General features: G+C 40.7%; 1 protein-coding gene across 3 annotated transcripts in view; it reads left to right on the plus strand.

The window, feature by feature from the left end:
• LOC149182644 (putative serine/threonine-protein kinase SIS8) overlaps positions 1-22,464 on the plus strand; it is a 421,365-nt gene extending 398,901 nt beyond the window's left edge. For all 3 annotated transcript variants that reach the window (XM_089416917.1, XM_089416916.1, XM_089416915.1), the window contains 4 exons: positions 20,355-20,511; positions 20,931-21,219; positions 21,487-21,559; positions 21,651-22,464. In XM_089416917.1, coding sequence (XP_089273043.1) covers positions 20,355-20,511; positions 20,931-21,219; positions 21,487-21,559; positions 21,651-21,736 — 605 coding nt within the window. In that variant the 3' untranslated portion in view covers positions 21,737-22,464. The remainder of the gene's footprint in view (positions 1-20,354; positions 20,512-20,930; positions 21,220-21,486; positions 21,560-21,650) is intronic.
• The last annotated feature ends 2,610 nt before the right edge of the window (positions 22,465-25,074 follow it).

The following is a 25,074-nucleotide window of genomic DNA, read 5'->3' on the forward strand; positions in this document are numbered from 1 at the left end:
TTTTCTCTGTCGAGTGAGCCAGTTTGCCACCCAGTTGTACTAAAGGATGGACTGCATAATAAAATAAACCCTCAGAATTGCTGCACTGGTTTTCCCAAGTTGGGTTTTTCTGGGGACGAGTTGTCCAAAACTAACGGTGTCACTTGTGTGTTTGCTACCTCTTTCAGCGGTTGACCTGTAGATGGTTGAGACTGTATTGTGTTTATTTCGATGTCTATATGTTTAAATAACTTGTTTGTAATTAACAAGTAGGAGAAATAAACCGAAAGAATACAGATAAAATTTCTAACGGTTAGACTTAGAAATTTCAACATGGTATCAGAGCATGGTTGTAGATACAGGAGAGCTGAAAGCACCGGTTGAAGCAGAGCATTTGCACCAGAAACAACTGTCCCGAGTGACAGAAGTTGTTCCTAGCAAAAAACAGCGGAGAAGGGTTGACGCAAAGGGACTGCATCATCAGTTCGGGCCAGAGAGAGGTTAGTGTAGAGGCTGAGGAGGGTAGAAAAGGGCTCATGAAGAGCCACGCAGAGACCAGGAGGGTTGACACAGTTGGCTTGGGGAGCATTTCAGCCAATGCTGGGATTGCGCAGAGCCTAGAGGCTCAGTCCTTCAGTTGCTAGGGCAAAGGAAGCTGTGGGTAGATTGCAGGGAGTGAAGTTGGTGGGGTTTTGTTGCTACCAAGTCAGAATAGTACCTAACGAGCAAAAACAAGGTAGAGGGAGTCGCTACCGAGTCATATTTTTAGCCAAGGAATCTGGATCAGTGTTGCAGCTGCACAGGAGATTGGACAGGTGCGACTCGATGGTTGGTAGGTAGATTTCCAGGAGGGAAATCGAGACTCAGAGGGAGTCTAGCAAAGAACTTCCAAGAGGGAAGTAGTGACTCGGAGGGAGTCGAAGAGAGAACTTTCAGGAGGGAAGTAGAGACTCAGAGGAGTCGAAAGGAAGAGCAGAGAGATGGCCATGAATGGACTAAGGGATCACGACAGGCTGGAAGGGGCGTCCAACTTTGTCATCTGGAAGGCCAGGATCCTGTCTGTTCTGTGTGCCATGAGTGCTCATGTACCTCTAGAGAAGAGGTGGGGAGACATCGAGCTGTAGTCAGGGAGACTACAGGCGATGAGGGGCATGATCCCTAAGGTACCCAACCTCTTGGATTATACCTTGCTACGGGAGCCCCGAAGAAAAGTAGTAGGACTAGTAGATGTCGGTGGAAATAGATGCGGATGAAGCGGCAGAGAGTGCTACAGTGCAATAGTCTTGGGCAGCGCAAAGCTAGCAGGCTACAACAGTGCAAGAGGCATAGAGGAGGTTGCAACAATGCAGGATGGCACAAAGAGGTTTGCAACAGTGCTAGAGGCAGGGAGTTGTTGCAGCAGCGCAGAGGCATTAGAGGGAGCACTTGATAGCGCTAGAGAGAGCTTCAATATCGGGAGTGGTTCTAGCCTGATAGGGATGTTAGTAGTTGGGTGGATCAGTTACTTCGCAATAATTGAGTTGCAGTGCAGTAGTGTTGATTTGGGGTAGCAGCGGACGTACTCTAGCCATGAAAATTGGTGGAGAGCCTAAAGCACATGAGATCTCCAAGACCCAGAAATGGTTTGGGAAAATTCTAACCAGTTTGGGAGATATTAAAATAATTAATATTACAAAGGAGTTAAAATATTAATGGGTATTAATATAAAACTGGGTTAGAAGGTTCCAAAAGTCATGGATTAAGCCAAATCTAATCTTAGCCGGTCGTTGAAGGACCAACAGGAAAAGTATAAGAAGAGGCTTGAGGGTTAGTTCGAGAACACACTGAGGGAGACCAATCAGTTCGATTTCTAGAGTAGGGTTAGCTGAGAAATTCGAACTAGTGGTCTAGAGAGCAGCAAGAGGCAGCGGGTACGGAACAGAGAGTCAGGAATAGCACCAGAGGACCAACGTAGAGGGTAGAGAGGCAGATGCAGAGGCATCAAAACAACACAGTCATTGGAGGGCCTGCGTGGGTGACGCAGAGAGGTAGGAGCTGACGCAGAGGGTCTAGGAGATGTGCAGAGGCCAGCAAGCCTGACACTGAGACTGGGAGAAGTGTTGGAGAATTTTTCTCTGTTGGGTAAGCCAGTTTGGCACCCAGTTGTACTGAAGAATTTTTGAATAGTAAAAATCCTCCTCTGTTGCACTGGTTTTCCTGCATTGAGTTTCTTCGAGAACAGTTGTCCAAAATATCTGTGTTGTTGTGTCTGATTCTTGTGCATGTATTTGTTTTTGTATTATGGCATGATATCCACAACAGAATCTATTTTAATGTTTATTGAAGGGTTTTCGTAAATAACTTATTGGGAAATAAGTAGGTAAAGTAAATCAATTGCTGTAGTGATAGAATTTTCACATGGTATTAGACCAAGTAATCAGAGATAGGAAGGGAAAATCAATTATGGGTCGAGACCATGATGCAGAGGCATTTTCAGAAAATTGCACAAGAGACAGTAATTTCGATTTCTCTATGTTGGCTTCCAGGCTGTAAGTAGAAGTCGCTTGTGTGACCAGCTCTACATCATCAGACGTATGGTATATAATCAGTGGACCCTCTTAGCATATGGCGAGAATCCGGGAATGTTTCTCAGATTATCAGGAGGAAAGGATGAATTTTCAGATCACCATGGGGAATAAGACAAAGTGTACTCTAGTAGGGAAGGGTACCATAGTTTTTCAAACAGAAACAGAGCAGTTTTGTGCTACCAATATGTTGCATGTACCAGGATTGGGTATGAACTTACTTTCCATGTCGCAACTTCAAGGCAAAGGCTACGTTTTCTTCATCAAGGAGAAAGTATATGTCAAACACCCGAGCTGGAAAAAGAAAGTGTAGATCGGGATCAGAAGTAACAGGTTGTACAGATTGCAACTAGAATCACCAATGGCACTAATAGGCAGTCATGGAGACAAGGATTTGAATGAACTGTGGCACAGAAGAATGGGACATTTGCAACATGGGGCTCTAAGAATTCTCAGGAACACTGTAACAGGAGTTTCGGATCTTAGTACAGAACGAGATGATGTATGCAGAGGATGTGCTTTGGGAAAGTATACCAAAGCAGTATATCCTAGAAGTAAAAACAGGGCCAAGAGTGTACTAGGATTGATACACTTAGATATCTGCGGGCCTATGTCCACTAAAGCTCTTAGTGGTGCCGAGTACTTCGTCACCTTCATTAATGACCACTCAAGGAAAACTTGGATTTATTTTTTAAAAACTAGGGATGAGGTTTTTTGTCGATTCAAAGAGTTCAAGGCTCTGGTAGAGAATTTGACTAGGACGAAAATAAAAGTTTTGCGCTCAGATAATGGTGGAGAGTATGTCGATAAGGACTTCACTGATTTTTGCGCTAAGGAGGGCATCAGAAGAGAGTGGACAACTCCTTACAATCCGGAGCAGAATGGAGTAGCAGAAAGGAAGTACAGGACTATTGTAGAAGCAGTTAGGGCCATGATGTATTATCAAGATATGCCAAAATTCTTGTGGGCAGAAGCATGCAACACGATGGTCTATGTTCAAAATAGAACTCCTCATCGAGCATTGGGCAAGATTACTCTAGAGAGTCTTCACAGAGAAGACGCCTGAAGTCAATCATTTCAGGATATTTGGGAGCTTAGCGTATTGCCGCATGCTCGAGGAAAAGAAGAAGAAGGTAGATCAAACTACAGAGAAAGGATATCTAGTGTGATATAGGAAGAACGCTAAGGCATACAAAATCTATCTTCTAGGGAGTAGGAAGGTAGTAGCTGGACGAGATGTGAATTTCATGGAGGACAGGGCTTTCAGAAAATCTTAAGAAATGCCTTTTGAGGAGCAGTCAAAAGAGCATCCATTGGTCAAACCTCTTCAACCAACGGAAGTAAAGAATTCTTCCTCGAATTAGAAAGAATCACAAGAGGAGGAGGAGCTAACGGAAGCACCTGCTGGCAGAAGAATGAGCAGGGAACTTCGTCAGATTCTACGAGATGTAGAGGATTTCATTGGTGCACCAAGGAACAATAAGAGGGAGCGAAAACAACCAGATAGATATCAAGCATTAGTAGCTCAGGATGGGGACCCTACCAGTTTTCAGGAGGCTGCTCAAAATCAGGTTTGGTTGGATGCAATGGTAGAGGAGTACAACTCCATAATGGTGAACAATGTCTGGGAGGTAGTGTTAAGGCCTCAAGACAGATCGGTGGTAGGTTCGAGATGGATCTACAAGATTAAATACGCTGCAGACGACAGTGTGGAAAAATACAAAGCCAGGTTTGTGGCTAAGGGGTATGCTTAGAAGGAAGGAATTGACTACGAAGAGACCTCTGCCCTAGTAGCCAGGTATACATCTATTAGAACCGTGATATCTCTTGTAGCACAAATGGGATGGGAGATTCATCAGATGGATGTCAAAACGACCTTTAGGAATGGGGTGATAGAAGAAGAGGTATACATTGAACAACCAAAAGGCTTTGAAACACTTGAGAAGAAGTCTCATGTATGTAGATTGAAAAAAGCCTTGTATGGGCTAAAATAGGCACCTAGAGCATGGTATGGTTGAATTGATGGCTACTTGTAAAAGATGGGATTTGTCAAGAGATGTAGATCCAAATCTCTACTGGTTGTAGAGAATGAGCCTCTAATCCTAGTATTATATGTGGATGATTTCTTCTTGACGGGATCAGCCACGCTCATCAGGGACTGCAAGAAGAATCTAGCCCCAAAATTTGACATGAAGGATTTGGGATAGATGCATTATTTCCTTGGGTTGGAAGTTTGGTAGCAAAAGGGGGAGATCTTCCTTGGACAAGGGAGATATGCTATAGAAATTCTAAAGAGATTTAGGATGGAGGATTTCTGACCCATGGCTACTCCAATGATCACCAACTGGAAGAAATTGATGCATCAGAAGACAAGGATGTTGATCCCACCTTATACAGGCAACTCATAGGGTCCCTAATGTATTTGGTCAATACCAGGCCAAACATTTGTTACACTGTCAACACCCTCAGTCAGTTCATGGTGGAGCCAAAGAGGGCGCACTGGGCCGCAGCTAAACATGTTCTCAGATATATACAGAGAACAATCGATTATGGACTCTTGTACACTAGGAGTAAGGATATCAGATTGAGTGGATTAATTGATGCAGATTGGGTTGGAAGTTCAGTGGATCGGAAAAGTACCTTTGGGTACTATTTCAACATTGGATCAAGAATGACGTCCTAGTGTAGTAGGAAACAGAAATTTGTAGCTTTGAGCTCAGCTAAGGCAGAATATATGGCTGCGAGCACAGCTTCATGCGAGGTCATATGGCTTAGAAAATTGCTCGTGTACCTATTCAGAAGAAAGATGGAGGTGACCAGGATCATGTGTGATAATCAGAGTTGCATCAAGCTCTCTGAGAATCCAGTGTTTTACAATCGGTCAAAGCATATTGATATCTGGTGTCACTTTGTCAAACACTATGTTCAGTGAGTAGTTGTACAGTTGAGCTACACTCCTACAGGAGAACAAGTGGCAGACATCTTCACCAAGACCCATGGAAGAACAAAGTTTGATTATTTCAGGGAAAAGATGGAGATGATAAAGAATCCATTTCATTAGTAGAAATGGGGGTGATGTTGCAGTGCAATAGCAATCAGCAGTAGCACGATGTAGCATGATGAGAAGAGGTTGCAGTGCAGATGCAGTGTTGGGAAAAAGGACCAACAACAACATGAATGCAGAGGGAGTTGCAGTGCATATGTAGTGTTGGGAGAATGGACCAGCAGTAGCACAAATGCAGAGGGAGCTGTCGTACAGATGTAGTAGTGGCAGAGGCAGAGCCATGTGCAGTAGTATAGGATGCAACAGTGCAGAGGATGTTGTGCGGGGAGGCCTACCATCAGCATAGGTACCAGTGTCATATAGTCAGAGTGATGCTTAGTATGGAGTATTACTAGAGTACAATCCTCGCTAAGAGTGTTGATTTGGGGTAGCATCAGATGTGCTTTAGCCATGAAAATTGTTGGAGAGGCTAAAGCACATGAGATCTCCAAGACCCGGAAATGGTTTGGGCAAATTCTAACCAGTTTGGGAGATATTAAAATAATTGATATTTTTAATGGAGTTCCTAAGTCTAAACTTGGAAAAAGATAAAATATTAATGGGTATTAATATAAAACTGGGTTAGAAGGTTCCAAAAGTCATGGATCAAGCCAAATCTAATCTTAGCCATTGATTAGAGATTTAATCTCGGCCGTTGAAGGACCAATAGGAAAAGTATAAGAAAGGGGTAGGGTTAGCTGAGAAATTCGAACTAGTGGTCTGGAGAGAAGCGGGTACAAAACAGAGTCAGGAACAACACCAGAGTACCAGCGCAGAGGGTAGAGAGGCAGACGCAGAGCCTCTCAGATAGACATAGAGGCAGAGAGCTGCGCAGTCACTGGAGGGCCTGCGTGGGTCACGCAAAGAAGCCCAGTGCTGACGCAGAGGCCAGCAAGCCTAATGCTGAGATTTGGAGAAGTGTTGGAGAATTTCTCTTTGTTGGGTAAGCCGGTTTGGCTCCCAGTTGTATTGAAAAATTGCTGAATAACAAAAATCCTCCTTTGCTGCACCTGTTTTCCCGCGTTGGGTTTTTCTAGGGACAATTTTCCAAAATATCTGTGTTGTTGTGCCTGATTCTTGTGCATGTATTTCTTTCTGTATTATGGTGTGATATCTGCAGCATAATTTATTTTAATGTTTACTGAAGGGTTTTCGTAAATAACTTATTGGGAAATAAGTAGGTAAAATAAATCAGTTGCTGTAGTGATAGAATTTTCACAAGTAGCAGTTAGGAACAGCACGATGCAGCATGATGAGATGAGGTTGCATTGCAGATGCAATGTTGCGAGAAAGGACCAGCAACAACACAGATGCAGAGGGAGTTGTCGTATGGATGCAGCAATTGTAGTGGCAAAGCCATGGGCAATAGTACAGGATGCAGTAGTGAAGAGGATGTTGGGCAGGGAGGCCTAGCATCAGCACAGGTACCGGTGCCGTATAATCAGAGTGATGTTCAATATGGAGTATTACTAGAGCACAATCCTCGCTAAGAGGGAGTGTTGATTTGGGGTGGCATCGAATGTGCTCTAGCCATGAACATTGTTGGAGAGGCTAAAGCACATGAGATCTCCAAGACCCATAAATGGTTTGGGCACATTCTACCCGGTTTAGGAGATATTAAAATAATTAATATTTTAATGGAGTTCCTAAGTCTAAACTTAGAAAAAATAAAATATTAATGGGTATTAATATAAAACTGGGTTAGAAGGTTCCAAATGACATGGATCAAGCCAAATCTAATCTTATTCATTGATTAGAGATGTAATCTCGACTGTTGAAGGACCAACAGGAAGAGTATAAGAGGAGGCTTGAGGGTTAGTTGGAGAATACACCAAAGGGATCAGTCAATCGATTTTCTAGAGCGGGGTTTACTAAGTAAAGTCGAATTAGTGATCAGTTTGCAGCGAGGGGCAGTGAGTAATGGATAGAGAGGTAGAGATAGTGCTGAGAGACCAGTGCAGAAGCAGAGAGAGGCAGACGTTGAGCCAGAGGGAGCCATGTAGAGCCAGAAGGGACTGCATAGAGGCCAGAAGGGTCTATGTCATCCATGCAAAGGTCAGCAGGAGTGACGCAGAGGGTTGTAGATATTACGTAGTGCCTCAGAGGGCTAATGTAGAGGGTTCTGGGCTAACGCTGAGATTCAGAGATTGCTGGAGAGGGTTTCGTGGGGCAAATTTTCTGAATATTTGCTTCCGAATAGAGAGGTATTACTGCTGGATCATTTTCTCTGTCGGGTGAGCCGGTTTGGCACCCAGTTGTACTCAAGGATAGAGTACATAATAAAATAAACCCTCTGAATTGCTGCACCGGTTTTCCCAAGTTGGTTTTTTCTGGGGACGAGTTGTCCAAAAATAACGATGTCACTTGTGTGTTTGCTATTTCTTTCAGCTGTTGATCTGTAGATGGTTGAGACTGTATTGTGTTTACTTCAATGTTTATATGTTTAAATAACTTGTTTGTAATTGACAAGTAGGAGAAACAAACCAGAAGAATACAGATAAAATTTCTAACAGTTAGACTTAGAAATTTCAACACTTCCTAGGCCTGGAGGTCTGGCAAAAGTGAGGTCAGATTTTCCTTTCTCAAGGAAAATGCATTGTGAAGCTGCTAGAGAGATGTGGGATGGTCGATTGCAAGTTTGTGTCAACTCCAATGGAACTCAACTTCAAGAAGCTATGTAGAAGTGTTGTTGGGCCTGAATTGGCCAACCCTTCCAAGTATCGACAACTTGTGGGGGGCCTGATGTTCTTGGTAAACTCTCGTCCGGACATATGATTTGTTGTAAATACTTTGAGTCAATTTATGGTTGAGCCTCATCACTACATTCAATTGCTGCTAATAATCTCTTGAGATATCTCTGTGGCACAATCAACTATGGGTTGAGATACTGCTGGGAATTTGAGGCTACATGGATATTCTGATGCTGATTGGGTTGGAAATGTGGTAGATAGAAAGAGCACGTCAAGATGTTGCTTCTCATTGGGGCCTGCTTCAATTTCATGGATGAGCAAGAAAAAGAAATCGGTTGCTTTAAGCACTGTCAAGGTCGAATATATTGCTACTAGTATGGCCTGTTGTGAAGTTGTCTAGTTGAGGAAGCTATTCAGTGAACTATTTGAGCACGTGCTAGATACCACCATGATCTATTGCAACAACCAGAGTGGGATTTGCCTTTCAAAGAATCCCATGTTCCAAGGCTGCTCCAAGCACATTGATATCAAGCACCACTTTATCTAGGATATGGTACAACGAGGAGTAATAAGGCTCCAACACATCAAGACTAATGAGCAGGTTGCTAACATTCTCTCAAAGCCCTTGAGGAAGGTCAAATTCTTAAACTTCCGAGAGAGACTTGGAGTCGCGGAAGGACCCTCCCATGAGGGTCCTACTTGAGTTGGACACTGAGCACTAGGAGCTCCTGGGGGCTTGGGGTACTTCTTGGAGCTATGAGTGATCATGGGGTGAGTGGTTGACCTTCCCCTATAGGTGCATTGTGTACAGGGTGAGTGGTTTACCTTCTCCCGTGATACGCCATGATGGTTGACATGTATGTATGGTGAGTGGTTCACCTTCCCCTACGATTGATGACATGTGTATATGCATAGGATGAGTGATTCACCTTCTCCTATGGCATATGAGCAAGATGAGTGGTTCACCTTCACTTGTGATTGCCCCAACCCACATCCTACCCATGTAGTTTGGGACTCATGGGATGTACCTCTCATTTGGCCAATGCATTGGGAAAAGTGGATAGGGACCATATCACTATAGGTGGACGCATCGTGTCTATCGTACTCCATATGTCTAGGATGCATGGTGTTCAACAATTTGATTTGGGGTCAAGTCCGATTGGGGTTCTACCCCAGGTTATGTGGATTGACTTTGGAGAGTGATAAGGTCTTGTGACTCACTCTCAATTAATTTTTCGTCATTATCTATATCACCTTTCAGTAGAGTAGAGACGAGATGCAAAGATGGTACATGATGACAAGATGGCATGATGATCGATGGTCAGATATTGGTATGTGGAATTCTCCCTAATTGAGAGGGTGTTAAAATTGGAAACTACGGCCAAATTCCACGTTGGGCAACTCATTTGATGGAGATGATTATTGCATTGAATTCCTCTTTTCGAGAGGACTAAAATCGACCTAAAGATCATTAAATTTGGATAAGCAGAAATGTGTTTTTGAATTTATACCCACACGTGAAAATTCTCAAGGTCGGCCACATCATCATGTAGGCTCATGAAGCCCAATGGACATGTCACTTGAGCCCCAACGACTTGTATAAATATGAGAGACCTCAAACCTCATTCGGCATTATCTCGTCACACACATTCTTCTCTCTCCTCATCCAATTGGTTCGTAGTTCGTACAACTTATTGGGTAGCTATTTTCTCTCACGTGTGTGGCAAGAAGAAGGATGAATTTCAAGACAGATTATAGGGCCAAATTTAAGGAATTGTTACAACTTTGACTAGTGTTGACCAGGGCCATATTGACCTCCTTTGATTGCGATTTTCATGCCAAAATTTTGGTTTTGGAAGGTTGCATTGATTGACACAGGAACCAAGGATTTTTGGGCTAGTTGACTAGGGTTGACCATAGACTTCAAGTGTAGAAGTTGACCAAGTTTGAGCATTGTTTTTATGACTGTTTTGTGCTAACTCTGACCACCTTAGATGGACGAGTTTGATTGGGTATGACTGAGTTGCATAGAGGATGATTTGCTGCTGTGTTGACTTACGTTGACTTTCTGGTTAGGGCAGAATTTGATTGTTGTTGACTACAGATTTGACAAGGTTGTTTTAACTGTGATTTGGCAAGTCAATTTTGACTTTTGTACTCTCTCTCTCTGCTGAACATTTGATATAATAATAAGAAGAATTGATCAAAGGGTTTTCCCCATCTTGGGGTTTTTCTCTGGCATTCGCCAAATCTGGTGTCCTCTTGTCTTGGCTTGTCTTCTGCATTTTATTGTTCATGTTCTATCTACAGTTACTGTCAATGTGATTTATGGTTAATGTGATTGCTAATGGAAAACTAAATTGGAAGTTGTCATTTGATGCTAAAGGAACATTAAAGTATTTGTGCTAAGCATAGAACATACCATTGTTAACTAAAATTCACAAAGATCAATCCTTGTTTTCCAAGCCCTAAAGTTTGAAACTCCTAATCTGTTCTCATACCTCATAGAGGAACCCATGATCACAAATAAGCAAGTGGATTGTAGATATAGGTCTTCTTTAAGAGTGATCTCAATGTCATTTTCGTCACCAAAGCTTTGATACCATGTTGATTTTTCAAGTGCAATAGATACAAGCACAATATTTTTGAACTATTGGTAATTATTTCAAATGATATAGATCTTCTTTTAACAATTCTAGTTTATCATTAAGCAATTACATTTAATAAATTCAACAATAGACCATAAAGACAATAGAAATCACAATGCACAAATAGAACACAAGATTTACCCTGGGAAAACCCATTTGGGGGAAAACCAAACAACATTCTTATACAAATTCTTCAGCTCAACGAGAGATACATCTAATGTGGCTATTCAGCTGACATCAAACTGATCAACAAGCTATGGTCAAACCTAGTCCACAACCCTCAAGGCAAGTCAATTCAAGTCAAACTCTTCCCCTTCAAAACTTCAGCCTTCTCCAATTGCCCAGAATTTCGGCCTACCCAAAATATGCTGCCCAGAAGTTGCCCATAATTTAGGCCTTACAATTCAGCCTTGCAACTTTTGTTGATTTGGGGTAGCATCGGATGTGCTCTAGCCATGAAAATTGGTGGAGAGCTAAGTCACATGACACGAGGACACGAGACACGGAGAACACATAAATACGAGTATTCAATACGAAACGTAGCGACCTGGAAATAAGACACGGGGGACACGTTTTATATATATTTAATAATATATATATATATATATATATAGATATATATATTGAAATATAGTTTTTTATCCATATTAAATTGCAGGTTGTAGCTTATCTAATCAAATTAAAATATAATTACACTTCTAAAAGTTCATAGTTCACTTTAAAAAAATAAATAGAATCAAAACTTACTATTTAGAAATTAGAATGTGATATGCTTGGTCTTGATTCTTGAATATTCAATGTTCATTGTTCATGTACAACTTACAAGCACATAAGAAAATAACTAAAGTCTAATCCTATTGATTTCCTCTGCCCCTCTTGCGAGAAAATGCCACAGCTTTCCCTTTCCCTCTAGATGTAGATGCTGGTGCTGGTGGAGTTGGTAGTGGAGTTTGCTATGCTCTAGAAGCTAAAGAACTAGAAGTAGGAGCTATAGGAGGTAGACCACGTCCTCTACTGGTGGTAGGGGTAGCCCGGGCAGATGGTGTCACCTGGAAACATTAGAATCTCCCAATCCTGAAATCCTGAAAAACTGATAAGTCTGTTGCATTTTGAATGAAATCTAAAATTCTACTTTCTCCATATGAAATCCAATGAGGCCAAAACCACTCTCAAACATCGTGAGTCATTTCATGGTAATGTTAAAAATTTAAGTAAAAGGATGAAAATGAAGATTAAGGAGAATGTCACTTTTACTTTAAGAATTTAACATTACCATGAATAGCATATCAATACTAGGGCCTAGACTTGATCATTAAGCTGCCCCACTCAAAAATTATTTGTTTCTTTCAAAAAAAATTGCAGCTTATGCAGGCAACGTTTTCTACCAACGAAATACGTGTTTTCCAAATTCAAGACATGACGAAAACCGGTGAATACGTATTCCATTTTACAGGACACGATAAAAACCGTATTTGACACATATTAGGGCCGTTGATGGAGTTCCTAAGTCTAAACTTAGGAAAAATAAAATATTAATGGGTATTAATGTAAAACTGGGTTTGAAAGTTCCAAAAGTCATGGGGGATCACGCCAAATCTAATCTTAGCCATTGATTAGAGATTTAATCTTAGTTGTTGATGGACCAACGAGAAAAAGTATAAGAGGTGGCTTGAGGGTCAGTTGGAGAACACACCAGAGTGATCAGTCATTCTATTCTCTAGAGCGGAGTTTGCTAAGAGATATAAAATCAGTGATCAGCAGCGAGGGGCAGTGAATACATAATAGAGAGGCAGAGTTGGTACCAGAGAGACAGCACAGAGCCCGGAGAGGTTGACACAGAGGCAGCTGGGTGCTACACAGAGGCAACCAAGAGCTGCGCAGAGCCAAGAGAGGCCAGCGTGTGAGACGCAGAGGGTCTAGGGGCTGAAGCAGAGGCTCCAGAAGCCGACACAGAGGCTAGCAAAGCTGCTGATGGAGGGCCAAGGATTTCGTGGGATAGACTAGGCGCTGGTGAGTCGAGTAGGGTGATGCAGTTCCTATCAGAGTGATGCAGAGCGGTGGGAGCTGCAATTGTTGCTGTGGAATCGTTCATCCGGTGATTATTCAGCTGGAATATCTATCTCCAAGGAGAGGTACTACTACCAAGGGCATTCTGTGTTGGGTGAGCCATTTCTGGCACCCTGGTTGTATTATGAAAACTGCATAATATAAAAACCTCTGAATAGTTGCACCGATTTTCCCGCATTGGGTTTTTCCGGGGACATTGGTCCAAAATTAACGGTGTCACTTGTGTGCTTGTTTTCTTTTAGTTGATGATCTGTAGATGTTGATACTGTACTTGTGTTTATTTTCAGTTTTTACATGGTAAACAACTTGTTAAATAATTAAACAAGTAGGAAGAAATAAACCAGATAGTACAGGAAGAATTCGTAACGAGTTAAACTTAGAAATTCCAACATGGTATCAGAGCGTGGTTGCAGATCACAAGATAACTGAAGGCATCAGCTAGCAGAGCAGTAGCAGTAGATTCAATTGTCCTGAGAGACAGAGTTGATCCGTATAGAAGGCGACAGAGGAAGGAGTGACGCAGCCAGAGAAAGGCAATGCAGAAGCTAAGGGAGGCAGAATTAGGCTCGCACAGAGGCTAAGAGGGTTGATGCAGTTGGCTAGGGGAACTGATTTGCCGGTGCCAGGATTGCGCAGAGCCAAGTGGCTCAATCCTTCAGTTGTTGGGGTATAGGAGGCTGCGAGTAATTTGCGGAGCGAAGCTGGTGGGGTACTATGGTCAGAACAATACCTAACAGGGCAAGACCAAGGAGGAGGGATTTCCAGAAGGGAATTGAGACTTAGAGGGAGTCAAACTGAGAACTTCCAGACAGGAAGTTGAGAGACTCAGCGGGAGTCGAACAGAGGACTTCCAGGAGGAAAGTAGAGAGACTCAGAGGAGTCGGAAGAAGAGCAGCATAATGGTTGTCAATGGACTGAGAGAACAGGATAGGTTGGACGGAGCATCCAACTTCGTGCTCTGAAAGGCCAGGATCTTGTCCATTCTAGACAGATATCACATCAAGGACTTCGCCTTGAAAACAATAGTGATCTCGGTTGACCCAGCTGAAAATGAGAAGTACGAGGAGGCAATGGTCAGGGCGAAGTGCATCATCCTTGATGGGGTCAAGGATCATGTGGTGCGCATATTGCTGAGAAGGACACAGCGAATGAGATGTGGGATGCCCTGAAGAAATTGTACTTGCATACTTCCATGCAGAGGAAGATGTTAGTTGAAAATCAGTTGCGGTCATACCAGATGCAGAAGGGAGAGAAAATAGATGTCTTCCTCGGTCGATTGAAGGAGATCCGTGACTAGCGAACTTCCATAAGGGCCACGCCGGATCAAGAATTGATGGTGAGGACCACATTGAATGCAGTCTCAGAGGATTGGGAGGTATTTGTCTAGAGCATACTAGGTTGGTCGAGCCTTCCAGATTGGGAGGAATTGTGGGTGGCTCTTCGTCAAGAAGAGATCAGACGGGTGACCAAGGCGGGGAGTAGCATAAAAGGGGTCAAAATCAAGGAGGAAGAAGAGGATGCAGCTCTAGCATTTGCAGGAAAGCAGGAGAAGAGAAAGAAGAAGGACCTCTCCAAGGTCAAATGCTTCCATTGTGGGGAACTGGGTCATTTTGTGAACCAATGTCCTAGGAAGAAGGGTAATGGAGAGGCTTCTAAGACCAAGGCAGCACCAGGGAGGGTGGAATAAGATGTCAAGGAGGATGACGATTGTGCCATGAGTGCTCATGTGCCACTTGAGAAGAAGTGGGGAGATATCGAGCGATAGTCAGGAGGACTACAGGCGATGAGGGGCAGGATCCTTGAGGTACCCAACCTCTTGGATTATACCTTGCTACGGGAGCCTCAAAGAGGAGTAGGACTGGTGGATGTAGGTAGAGACGGATGCGGATGAAGCAGCAGAGAATTCTAGTGTAGGAGTCCTGAGACAACGCGAGGCTAGCAGGCTACAACAATGCAAGAGGCACGGGAGTGTTGCACCAATGCAGGATGGCACAGAAAGGTATGCAACGGTGTGAGATGCAGGGAGATGTTGTAGCAATGCAGAGGTTAGTAGAGGGAGCACTTGTTAGCAGCAGAGGGAGCTTCAACATTAAGAGTGTCTCTAGCCTGACAGGGATGTCAGAGTTGGGTGGATCAGTTGCTTACTTCTCGGTAATTGAGTTGCAATGCAGCAGTTAGTAGCGGCAGTGTTATAGGTAGCACGATGCAGCATGATGAGAGGGGATGCAGTGCTGGGAGGATGGAGCAGCAGCAACACGGATACAGAGGGAGATGTTGTACAGATGCAACAGTGGCAGTGGCAGGGCCATGGGTAGCAGTACAAGATGCAGTATTGCAGAAGATGTTGGGTGGGGAGGCCTAGCATCAGCACAGGGACCGATGTTGGATAATCAGGGTGATGCTTAGTATGGAGTATTACTAGAGCACAATCCTCGCTAAGAGGGAGTGTTGATTTGGGGTAGCATCGGATGTGCTCTAGCCTTGAAAATTGGTGAAGAGGCTAAAGCACATGAGATCTCCAAGACCCATAAATGGTTTGGACAAATTCTAACTAGTTTGGGAGATATTAAAATAATTAATATTTTTAATGGTGTTCCTCAATTTAAACTTAGGAAAAATAAAATATTAATGGGTATTAATATAAAACTGGGTTAGAAGGTTCCAAAAGTCATGGATCAAACCAAATCTAATCTTAGCCGTTGATTAGAGATTTAATCTCGGCCGTTGATGGACCAATGAGAAAAGTATAAGAGGAGGCTTGAGGGTCAGTTGGAGAACACACTAGAGATCAGTGATTCTATTCTCTAGAGTGAGATTTGCTAAGAGAGATAGAATCAGTGATCAACAACGAGGGGCAGTGAATACGTAGCAGAGAGGCAGAGTTGGTACCAGAGAGACAACACAGAGCTCGAAGAGGTTGACGCAAAGGCAGTTGGGTGCTATGTAGAGGCAGCCAGGAGCTGCGCAGAGCCAGGAGAGGCTAGTGTGTGAGACGCAGAGGGTCTAGGGGTTGATGCAGGGCCAAGAAGCAGCGCCTGGAGGATTTCGTGGGACATATTGGGTGCTGGTGAGCCGGGTAGGGTGACGCAGTCCCTATCAGAGTGACGCAGAGCAGTGGGAGTTGCAATTGTTGCTGTGGGATCGTTCATCCAGTGATTATTCAGCCGGAATATCTGTCTCTGAGGAGAGGTACTACTGCCGAGGGCATTCTCTGTCGGGTGAGCCAATTTTGGTACCCTGGTTGTATTCTGAAAATTGCATAATAATAAAACCCTCTGAATAGTTGCACCAGTTTTCCTGCATTGGGTTTTTCCAAGGACATTGGTCCAAAAATAACGGTGTCACTTGTGTGCTTGTTTTCTTTTAGTTGATGATCTATAGATGTTGATACTGTACTTGTGTTTATTTTCAGTATTTACACGGTAAATAACTTGTTAAGTAATTAAACAAGTAGGAAGAAATAAACCGGATAGTACAGGAAGAATTCCTAACGAGTTAAACTTAGAAATTCCAACTTCAACCCTGCAACTTGGCCTACCCAAAAAATGTTGCCTAGAATTCACACATGCGAGGTCTAGAGAGAGAATGTGAGCTAGAGAGAGAGAGAGAATGTTATCCTTCGCTTAGATGCCCAAAAACATTTTCTTGTGTGTGGTCGAATGGTGCCTTTCAAGAGGAGGTCGAATGCCTTTATATAGTGTCGTCCCTTTGCGAATGGGTGTGTTTCTTCACCAGGACTGACTTGACTTGAGGGAGAGCCGACTTGACTATTTTGGAGCAAAAAATTCAAAATTCAAATTTCGAAACTTTCTCTTTTAAATCCGACATGAAGAACATGTCTTACAATAATTATTTCAAGGGATAAATAATCAAAATGACATGAAGAACATGTCTTACAAATTCTTCATAAATTACAAGGGCTAAAATATAAATTATGAAGACTGACCATAGCCTTAGTCACCAGATACGCCGAATTTGAAGCATTAAATTCGAAATTCGGCGTTTTTCAAGGGAAAACGAACATATTCGGCGTTTTTCAAGGGAAATTCGGCGTTTTTCAGACCTTGCAAGGGTTGGTCACCAAGTATCAAGCATTAAACATCACTTTTTTGTGGTCAAATCTCCAAATTTTCATGTGTGGGCTAACAAACTGTGGTTGCAGCAGTCATAAAGGTCTGATATTTGGTTTTGAGCTAACAATTGGTGAGTGCAGCTATTGAAAAATTGATCTATTCTGATATAAAATTTGATATTAAGCATTTAATAGTCTGATTATAAGGATAATCATGATAAAATTCACTCCATACCATTTCTCATATGCATATGATATATCTATCTTTAATATACATTTTTTTTTTCGAATTTCTATATGTCGAATTTTATCGACAAAATTTGAATTGCCGAACTTTATTCGAATTTCATGGTCCTCGAACTCGAACCTGGTGACTATGACCATAGCTACAAAATTCAACACAAGGTGAGAGAACAAGATCATGGTCATGGTTTTAAATCTTCCAGATCACCCCATAATCCATACTAAATTCCCCAAAACAAACTAGTATAAGCACCCGATTGCAAAATGATGAAAGTAGCTTTTTGAATGGAAGCCCACCTTCATCCTAATGGGTGAGAAGCACATGGTTGATGCAAGTGGCGGAGGCATATGGAATATCATCAGCTAATGGTGGCCGATAGGGGCTGCTTGCTGTATCGTTGACCAGTTGGCTGTGAAATGTAGGAGAAAAGTTTTCTCCGTGGGGGTTACCTGTTTTTGTGGGTAACAGTGTCTATGAAGTTGCTGAGTTGGAGCTCAGCGAAGGGACTGAAATCTCCTGTAGGTTGGTGCCTACGAAAGTTGTGAGTTGGTGATTATTGAAGATTGGTGTCTTCACAATTAGTTGTAATAAATTGAAGATTGGTTACGAGTGTTTCTTATTCAAGTTTTAACTTGCACTTTGATCTCTATGTTCATGCATTGTGATTGATTGATTATCTGATGTGAATTTAATTTCAAGATTAACTAAGTGAAGATTTGTTAAAAGTAATGAAATACTGATTCACCCCCCTCTCAATATTTCCACAAGGAACTCTAGTCTAATAAAATTAAGATACCCATCTTTACTGTGGTTGGAGGAGAGTATATTTATGGCAATTAGGCACCTCATTGAGGTTACCAGATACATAAAAGAGGAAACATTTGATTTGGTAATCACCATGAAATGAATCAAAAAATAGAAGCAACATCTAGTAAAAGTTTAAGAGGAAGTGGCAGAAGATTCAACAAGAAAATAAATTGGTCTCAGTTTGTTCAGGGTAATTAGAAGGATGAATACTTAATTCATTATTCTTTATGGTCAGATTTGTTTCTCTTCTCATCAAAATTGGTGTAGTTTCCATAATCAATGGGTCTGTCTTCTATAGGCACTATCGCATCAACTACCATTTTATGTAACCAATTTGGGCTGTCCTGAGTGTGCCTAACTTGTGTTAATTTTTGGATGATATAATGAAAGGTTTAACATCTACAATTCTTAGAATACGTTATCATGAATCAATATTTTATTTTCTTAATGTTGTCTCCCAAAATGTACCTTGAAGGGAAATGATGCTAGGGCATCCACTGAAGATTTGAAACCTCCCCTTCCTAGGCCTGGAGTAAGAATCCTTAGGCCAAAGCACGTGACCCTTAAATTCCCGATGATGTTTTCTTTAAACACACTCTTGTATTTTTAAGATTTGAAGAAGGGAGAGCATATTGACACCTTTATAAATCCTTGAGCACATTCACACAAGGTTCCTTCTCCATTGCATGCCTTCATCCCAGACCATAAGACATACAAATTCAGATGTGAAGATGGAGGATTTCGAGTGGAAAGAACATGCAAAGTTTTTTGAGAGTGTAAATGCTAAATCTGCTCTGTTGGTAGATTTGATTAAGAAAAACATACTGGACATAATTATGAATTCAGTAGTTTAAAACATATCTCATGAAAGGCAAGCACACTTGAAACTCAAACATGCCAAAACATCTCTATTTTATTGATGGCTGGGGGATATACATCACAATTCTACATACAAGAACTTTGATACTTCAGCAATGTTTCTCGAATGCTATAGGTACACATTTACAAAGGATCAGAGGCACAGAATTTTTATCAGAATACGTGAGGCTTTGAATGATTACAACTTTGACACTTTCAGCAATATGGAAAAGAAAAATGATGGAATACAACAGAATTTCTATTTACAAAAACTTGTGAATTGACTTGTTAAATGGTTGAATCCTCCTCTGGTGTTGTTTGCTTTGGATGTATGCTCAATTACTTTTTCTAATGCTCTCCTGCTCTTTCTCCTGGATGCTTATCTCAAGAATTTCCCTTGGAAGAAGGATGTTTTCTCATTAGATGGTAGACCTCCTGGTTATCATCCAAGTAGAAAAGAAAGTGGTTGGCTCTGAGCTACAACACGCTTTACTTTTGAATATAGGAAATGGAATAACCTAACTTGAGCTTTCAGATAGATATTTTACTCTGCCAAGAATGGAATGCTCAAGATGTGCATTACCGTCCCTTTATGAAAACGTTTATCAAGATAAGGACCTTTTATAATGTGTTGGGGTATAATGGCAATACTTACACACAAAGAGACAAAATGTAATAAAGATGTAGCAATGGTTTACTGTTACTAACCATGCTACTTAATACCAGGACAGCATGTGTGCTAATCTGATACAACCTAGAGAGAACATATGTGCTCTGTTTATGATATACTTAACCCAAATCAGGAGCAGAAAATAACCTGAGATGCATATAAGAGGCATATACACAAGATATGTCAGAGGCTGGAAGCGTTGTTATCATCCGGTAACCATTGCAGTAAAGTTTATTAGGAGTCACCTGTGCTCTTAAAAATAGGCTAACGGCATATAAATAAAAATTAAATTCAAGGAGATCAATCAAGAAAATATAATTAAATAAGTGCATAAGTGGCCAAGCTGGCCCGAAATAGCACAAACATGCCACGTACTTGGTGCTTAGAGTGCTTTATGCTGAAAGCATGCACAAGGGAATCCTAGCTCAACAGTATTCAATCCTTAAAAGTTGATTCTTCCTTAAAGCATCTAGGCTCAATGGAGTGGCTATTTCATTGTTATAGTGTGATCATGAATAGGAATGCTATAGTTGAATATGATGGTTCAGTTGATGAAGTTATAGCATATTCCATTGCATGTAAACTTTTGTTTGGTGACATATGAATTTAGTTGATGTTTTAGAAGCAACAATGCAACTAGTACCTAAAGTAGTCATTATGATATTTCCTTTGCTGAATTGACTTCCGTATGGTTGTGTTTTTGTAAGCTCAGTCATATTATTTCTTGGAGCCTGCACAACGCCACCTCATCTTTCAATGGTTACTGAGTATATGCACATGGGTTCTCTATATCACTTGATACATACAAGTGACCAGGGCAAAAAACTCAGTTGGCGAAGGAGATTGAAGATGCTTCTTGATATTTGCAGGTTGGAGTTCAATACCTCCTTCCTTTGATTCCTATTATATGCAAAATGTGTATAATTGACTAATAGTTTTGTTTATATGAGATTTGGATCCATCTTAGCAGATTTCTTCCTCTATGGTGAGTTTACAAAACCATCTGATCATATTGGTCATTCTTGATTCTGGAATTGTTGTGGAGAAATATAAATGCTACAATCCATTACATGTTTATTAAATTACTTGGCTGTTACACTGTACATAGGACTTTCCTTCAGCACATTACGTTTAATGGTCATTTTTGTCTATTCATTGCTACAGTAAATTATTGTGCGAGAGTTTATCTTACCTCAAATCACTTCTAACATCTCTTTCATTGTCTTGCATATTTTGGTTGGGATATGCTGCCGTTGATGATACCTGTGGCTTTATTCGCATACAAAAGGGGCATGATGTGCATACAGCGAATGAAGATAGTTCATCGAGACTTGAAAAGTGCAAATTGTCTTGTTGACAAACATTCAAAAGTAAAAATATGTGATTTTGGTCTTTCACGGATAATGGTCAACTCTCCTATAAAGGATTTCAAAGCTGCTGGAACTCCGGAGTGGATGGCACCAGAACTCCTGCGCAATGAACCCTTCACAGAAAAGTGTGACGTATTCAGCTTTGGAGTAATAATGTGGGAGCTGTGTACTTTAAAACGCCCGTGGGATGGTGTCAAGCCAATGCAAGTGCGTCTCATTATTTTTACTTGCAGCTTATCATGAATACTGATTTTGAAGTTTAACAAATAAAAAAATTCCCATTCTCATGCGGGCAATAAGAAAATGGCTCCTGTCATATCTTTGGATAAGAAGGCCTTTAATTTCATTCAAGTAATGCACCTTTCTAGTAATGTAGTTTCATATTTAATAGAGACCACCTACATGTCAATTAATTTGTCAAATGCGAGGCTTTCAAATATGGTATTTCTCATTTTTCTAGATATGTCTTGTTAGGTGGTTTATGCTGTTGCTCATGAAGGGGCACGGTTGGATATACCTGAAGGCCCAATTGGCAAGTTGATCTCAGGTATGTGTGTGAGATAGGGAATTTATATCATGTTTCGTATGTTTCTTATCTATATGTTTGCATTTTAAATAATTGTCTTGTGCTTGGACAGATTGCTGGGCAGAGGAGCCCAATGCTAGGCCATGCTGTGAGGATATTTTTACCCGCCTCCATGAGTGTGAAATTTTAGTGAATTGAAGTTTGACCAGGCAGCATTTGTATCCATCAAGGAGTGCTTTCCAAAAAGAATGCAGTTCAGCAACTATTTCTTTGACAGGATGAGTGCACATGTTTTGTAGTGGCAACTTCCTAATCTGCAGCATACGCAAAGTAAACAGCATGCTGGAGTTTTACTATTCATTGCACTATTCTTGAATTAATCATTCAGCATTTCCAAATCCCCAACCTCGTTGAAAGTTGAAGCTGGATGCAGATGCAGGGGCTTTGTGGAGAGGAGAAAAAAAAATGTTTCAGAGTATTTGTCTCAGATTGTAAACCTAGGAACTTGTACCCATAGAAATGATTGTGATTATTGTCTCTTACCCTTAAAGCATTTGAGTGTCTTTCTCACCCTGCAAACATAAGAATAATAGATGTATATGTACGGTTATATACCATGTTGGCACACTATAAATGTAAAATAGACTGTGTCCACTTGTCTAACTGCATGATTCCCTCTAAGGTTCCTATCACACTCAACTACATCACCTAAAAGATGGATGTGCTACAGAAATTTGTATAATTTTCAGTGTTGACAAAATTTGTAGCTGTGACAAAACCAGTCTGATAATTGTGGTGTTTTAGGCTGAATACGAATGCATACAGGACAAGGAACTGCCTTTTGCCAACTGGAAGACAGTGATTACGTTGTATAGTATTTCCAATGAAGAAAGAAACTTGTACCTTGCCTTCTTCTGAATGCTAAACTTGTACAAAATTTGTCAGCTTAAAGTTCTATAATCTATCTTACAGCTAAACATCAGTTATAGGGCAATATGAAAATGCAGAATACACTGAAGCCATATATACATGCATACAGGCATATACCAAGGTTTAGCGTAAGATACATCTCATCCAAAAGGCTTTGTTTTGGGATCAAAATGCAAAATACTTTATAAAAATAAAATATGTAAGATCGAAGATTAGAGAAAAGATTCACATTATAAGTACTTGTATCATAATATTGTCAAAGTATGAAATCTATGTCAAATCACAACACAGTTCTGAGCATAAACATGAAAACTACAATGGCAATTTTGTTTCAAGTTATTCTTTGTTGGTCCATGACAAATCTCTCTCTCTCTCTCTCTCTATATATATAGGTGAAGCCTAGGGTTAAAGTATAACATATATATATATATATATATATATATATATAAGTGAAGCCTAGGGTTAAAGTATAACCATGTGCTTATCAAGCACCTATGCTCATTGTGGCTTTTGGGAGTTCTGCCACAGTTGTGATTGTTTTATTGGACCTATGTGATGCTATTGTCCAAAAGCACTTGCTGTTAACAATCATGTTCCGTTGTGTTGTTTTCCTTCATTTTTTGAACTTCATTAAGAAATTGATCTCTTGCGGCATTGGAGGAAACTAATATGAAACATAACAATTGAATTGCATATTTGGATAGCTACTTGAGACTAGAGAGGTGTATTGTGATGGTTAGAGTGAGACACCACACTGCTGAAAAGGGGAAGGAGATGGTGGAATAGGTGCTCGGGTTTAGAGATGACATGATTGAGTAGCGCAAGAGCATGGAAGAGGAGTTAGGAAGTTCGATCAATATTAAATGTCAATTTGAGTGTTTAAGTGTAAGATATTTTTGAGAAAAGAAAAGGAATAAAAGAGGCTTTACAACAAGGAGAGGGTCGATATAAATAGGAAACATAACAATCTTGAAAGCATAAGTGAATGTTAGGTTAGTCATTGCAATGAGCAACTACGCATACTACATGCTTTCACTTCAAATTGCAAGTTTTGGCAACTTGTACTATGGGCATCTTCCCTAAAACATGTCCTCATTTTATAACACAATGTTAATATGACTTGCTTCCTACCAAAAGACCAAGAAGGGTTAAAGAGGGTTTGATCAAGTGGACCTATAATTAAGTGTGCTAAAACGAGTTTGTGTCAAGGGCTTGAAATGGGGAATCATAACCAACCCTAGGATAGATAAGGCATTGTGAGCCCTAGAAAGAAGCCACAATGGATGAGTTCCTAAAATGAATGTCCCAATGGATATAACATGGCCAAACCAACAACAAAGGGCTAAGAGGGCGAAGAGAAAAATGGTCAAACACCCTACTTAACCACTTGGCATCCTTAAGGAAGGAGGTCCACTGTAAAAGGGTGATGAAGAGAATCAATGCCATCATTGACAAGTTGTGCATGGATACCACATAAAAATAGGTCACAGTGCAACCTCTCTAATAATTAGGCATAGTGATATGTGAGTACTAAAATGCAAACTCTATATGATACAAGAGGAATGCACAATTTTTGGCTTATTGCTTAGTAATTGGTTTCGTTGGCCATTCTATTTGTACTTATCACAATACTAATAAATTTGTACTTAATGAGAGGGCCATGTCATCCATCATAATGGAAGGGGATTATTTTAGATGAGAATAGTCACATTAGGAGGGCTACTCAATGGATTTTGGTAAAACCATTAGACTTCCAAGGTAGAAATGTGAAATTCAAATGTCATAGAGACCTCCCCATGATAAAAGTAGATAACAATGTTAATGTAAAGTTTGGGTTTAAAGTTTTCTACAATTGAACAAAAGTGGTTACCTAGAAATAAAGTTATTAAGGACATTACATTTTGACAATGGGGTAGAACGAGTCTAGGATTATTTCAACATTTTATTTAAACACTCCAGCTGAGATTGATGTTATAACATACTTCTTCTTCAAGCATACGTGGAATCATTATCATGGGTATAATATTTAAAAGAGATTAAAATGCTAAAACCTTTGATAATCTTGATGATATTTTGATAAAAGATCTAATTCATTTGGTGACTATATCTTCTTTGTTTTCGATGAAATACATATTTCAGAAAAACATATTAGGCACTTGCCTCATTTTGGGACACCCAAGGTAAACTAGTTTCGTTAGGGCATAAGGGCAATACCAAAATATACTCATTAAGACATCAACATGCAACTTGTGGGAATTGATCTTTTGGTGGAAAGGATAAGGCTTTCACTCATTCTTTTGGGCTAGACCCAATTTACAATGTTATAAGTATAAATATAAATATATAATAAGTAATAATTAGTGAAGGGACATGTCCTAATGAAAAGACATCTCAATTAAAGAACATGCCTCTCAATGAAAGGGCACTTCCACCTTTATATGGGGCCCTCATTGTGTGTGTATATAGGCATAATTGGAATCCTTTATAATCTAAATATTTTGGATATTTAATTGTAAGCTATATTGGTTGTCACATTTGGTCTCAGAGCAATGTCTGATCCTAGCATTTGGACCACTAGAGTTTTGGTTGAAAATTTTGTTGCAATT

This window comes from Pinus tabuliformis, chromosome 3_2 (genome assembly GCF_031772625.1).
Source record: "Pinus tabuliformis cultivar Carrire ecotype Pingquan chromosome 3_2, CPIR1, whole genome shotgun sequence".
Classification (NCBI taxonomy): domain Eukaryota; kingdom Viridiplantae; phylum Streptophyta; class Pinopsida; order Pinales; family Pinaceae; genus Pinus; species Pinus tabuliformis.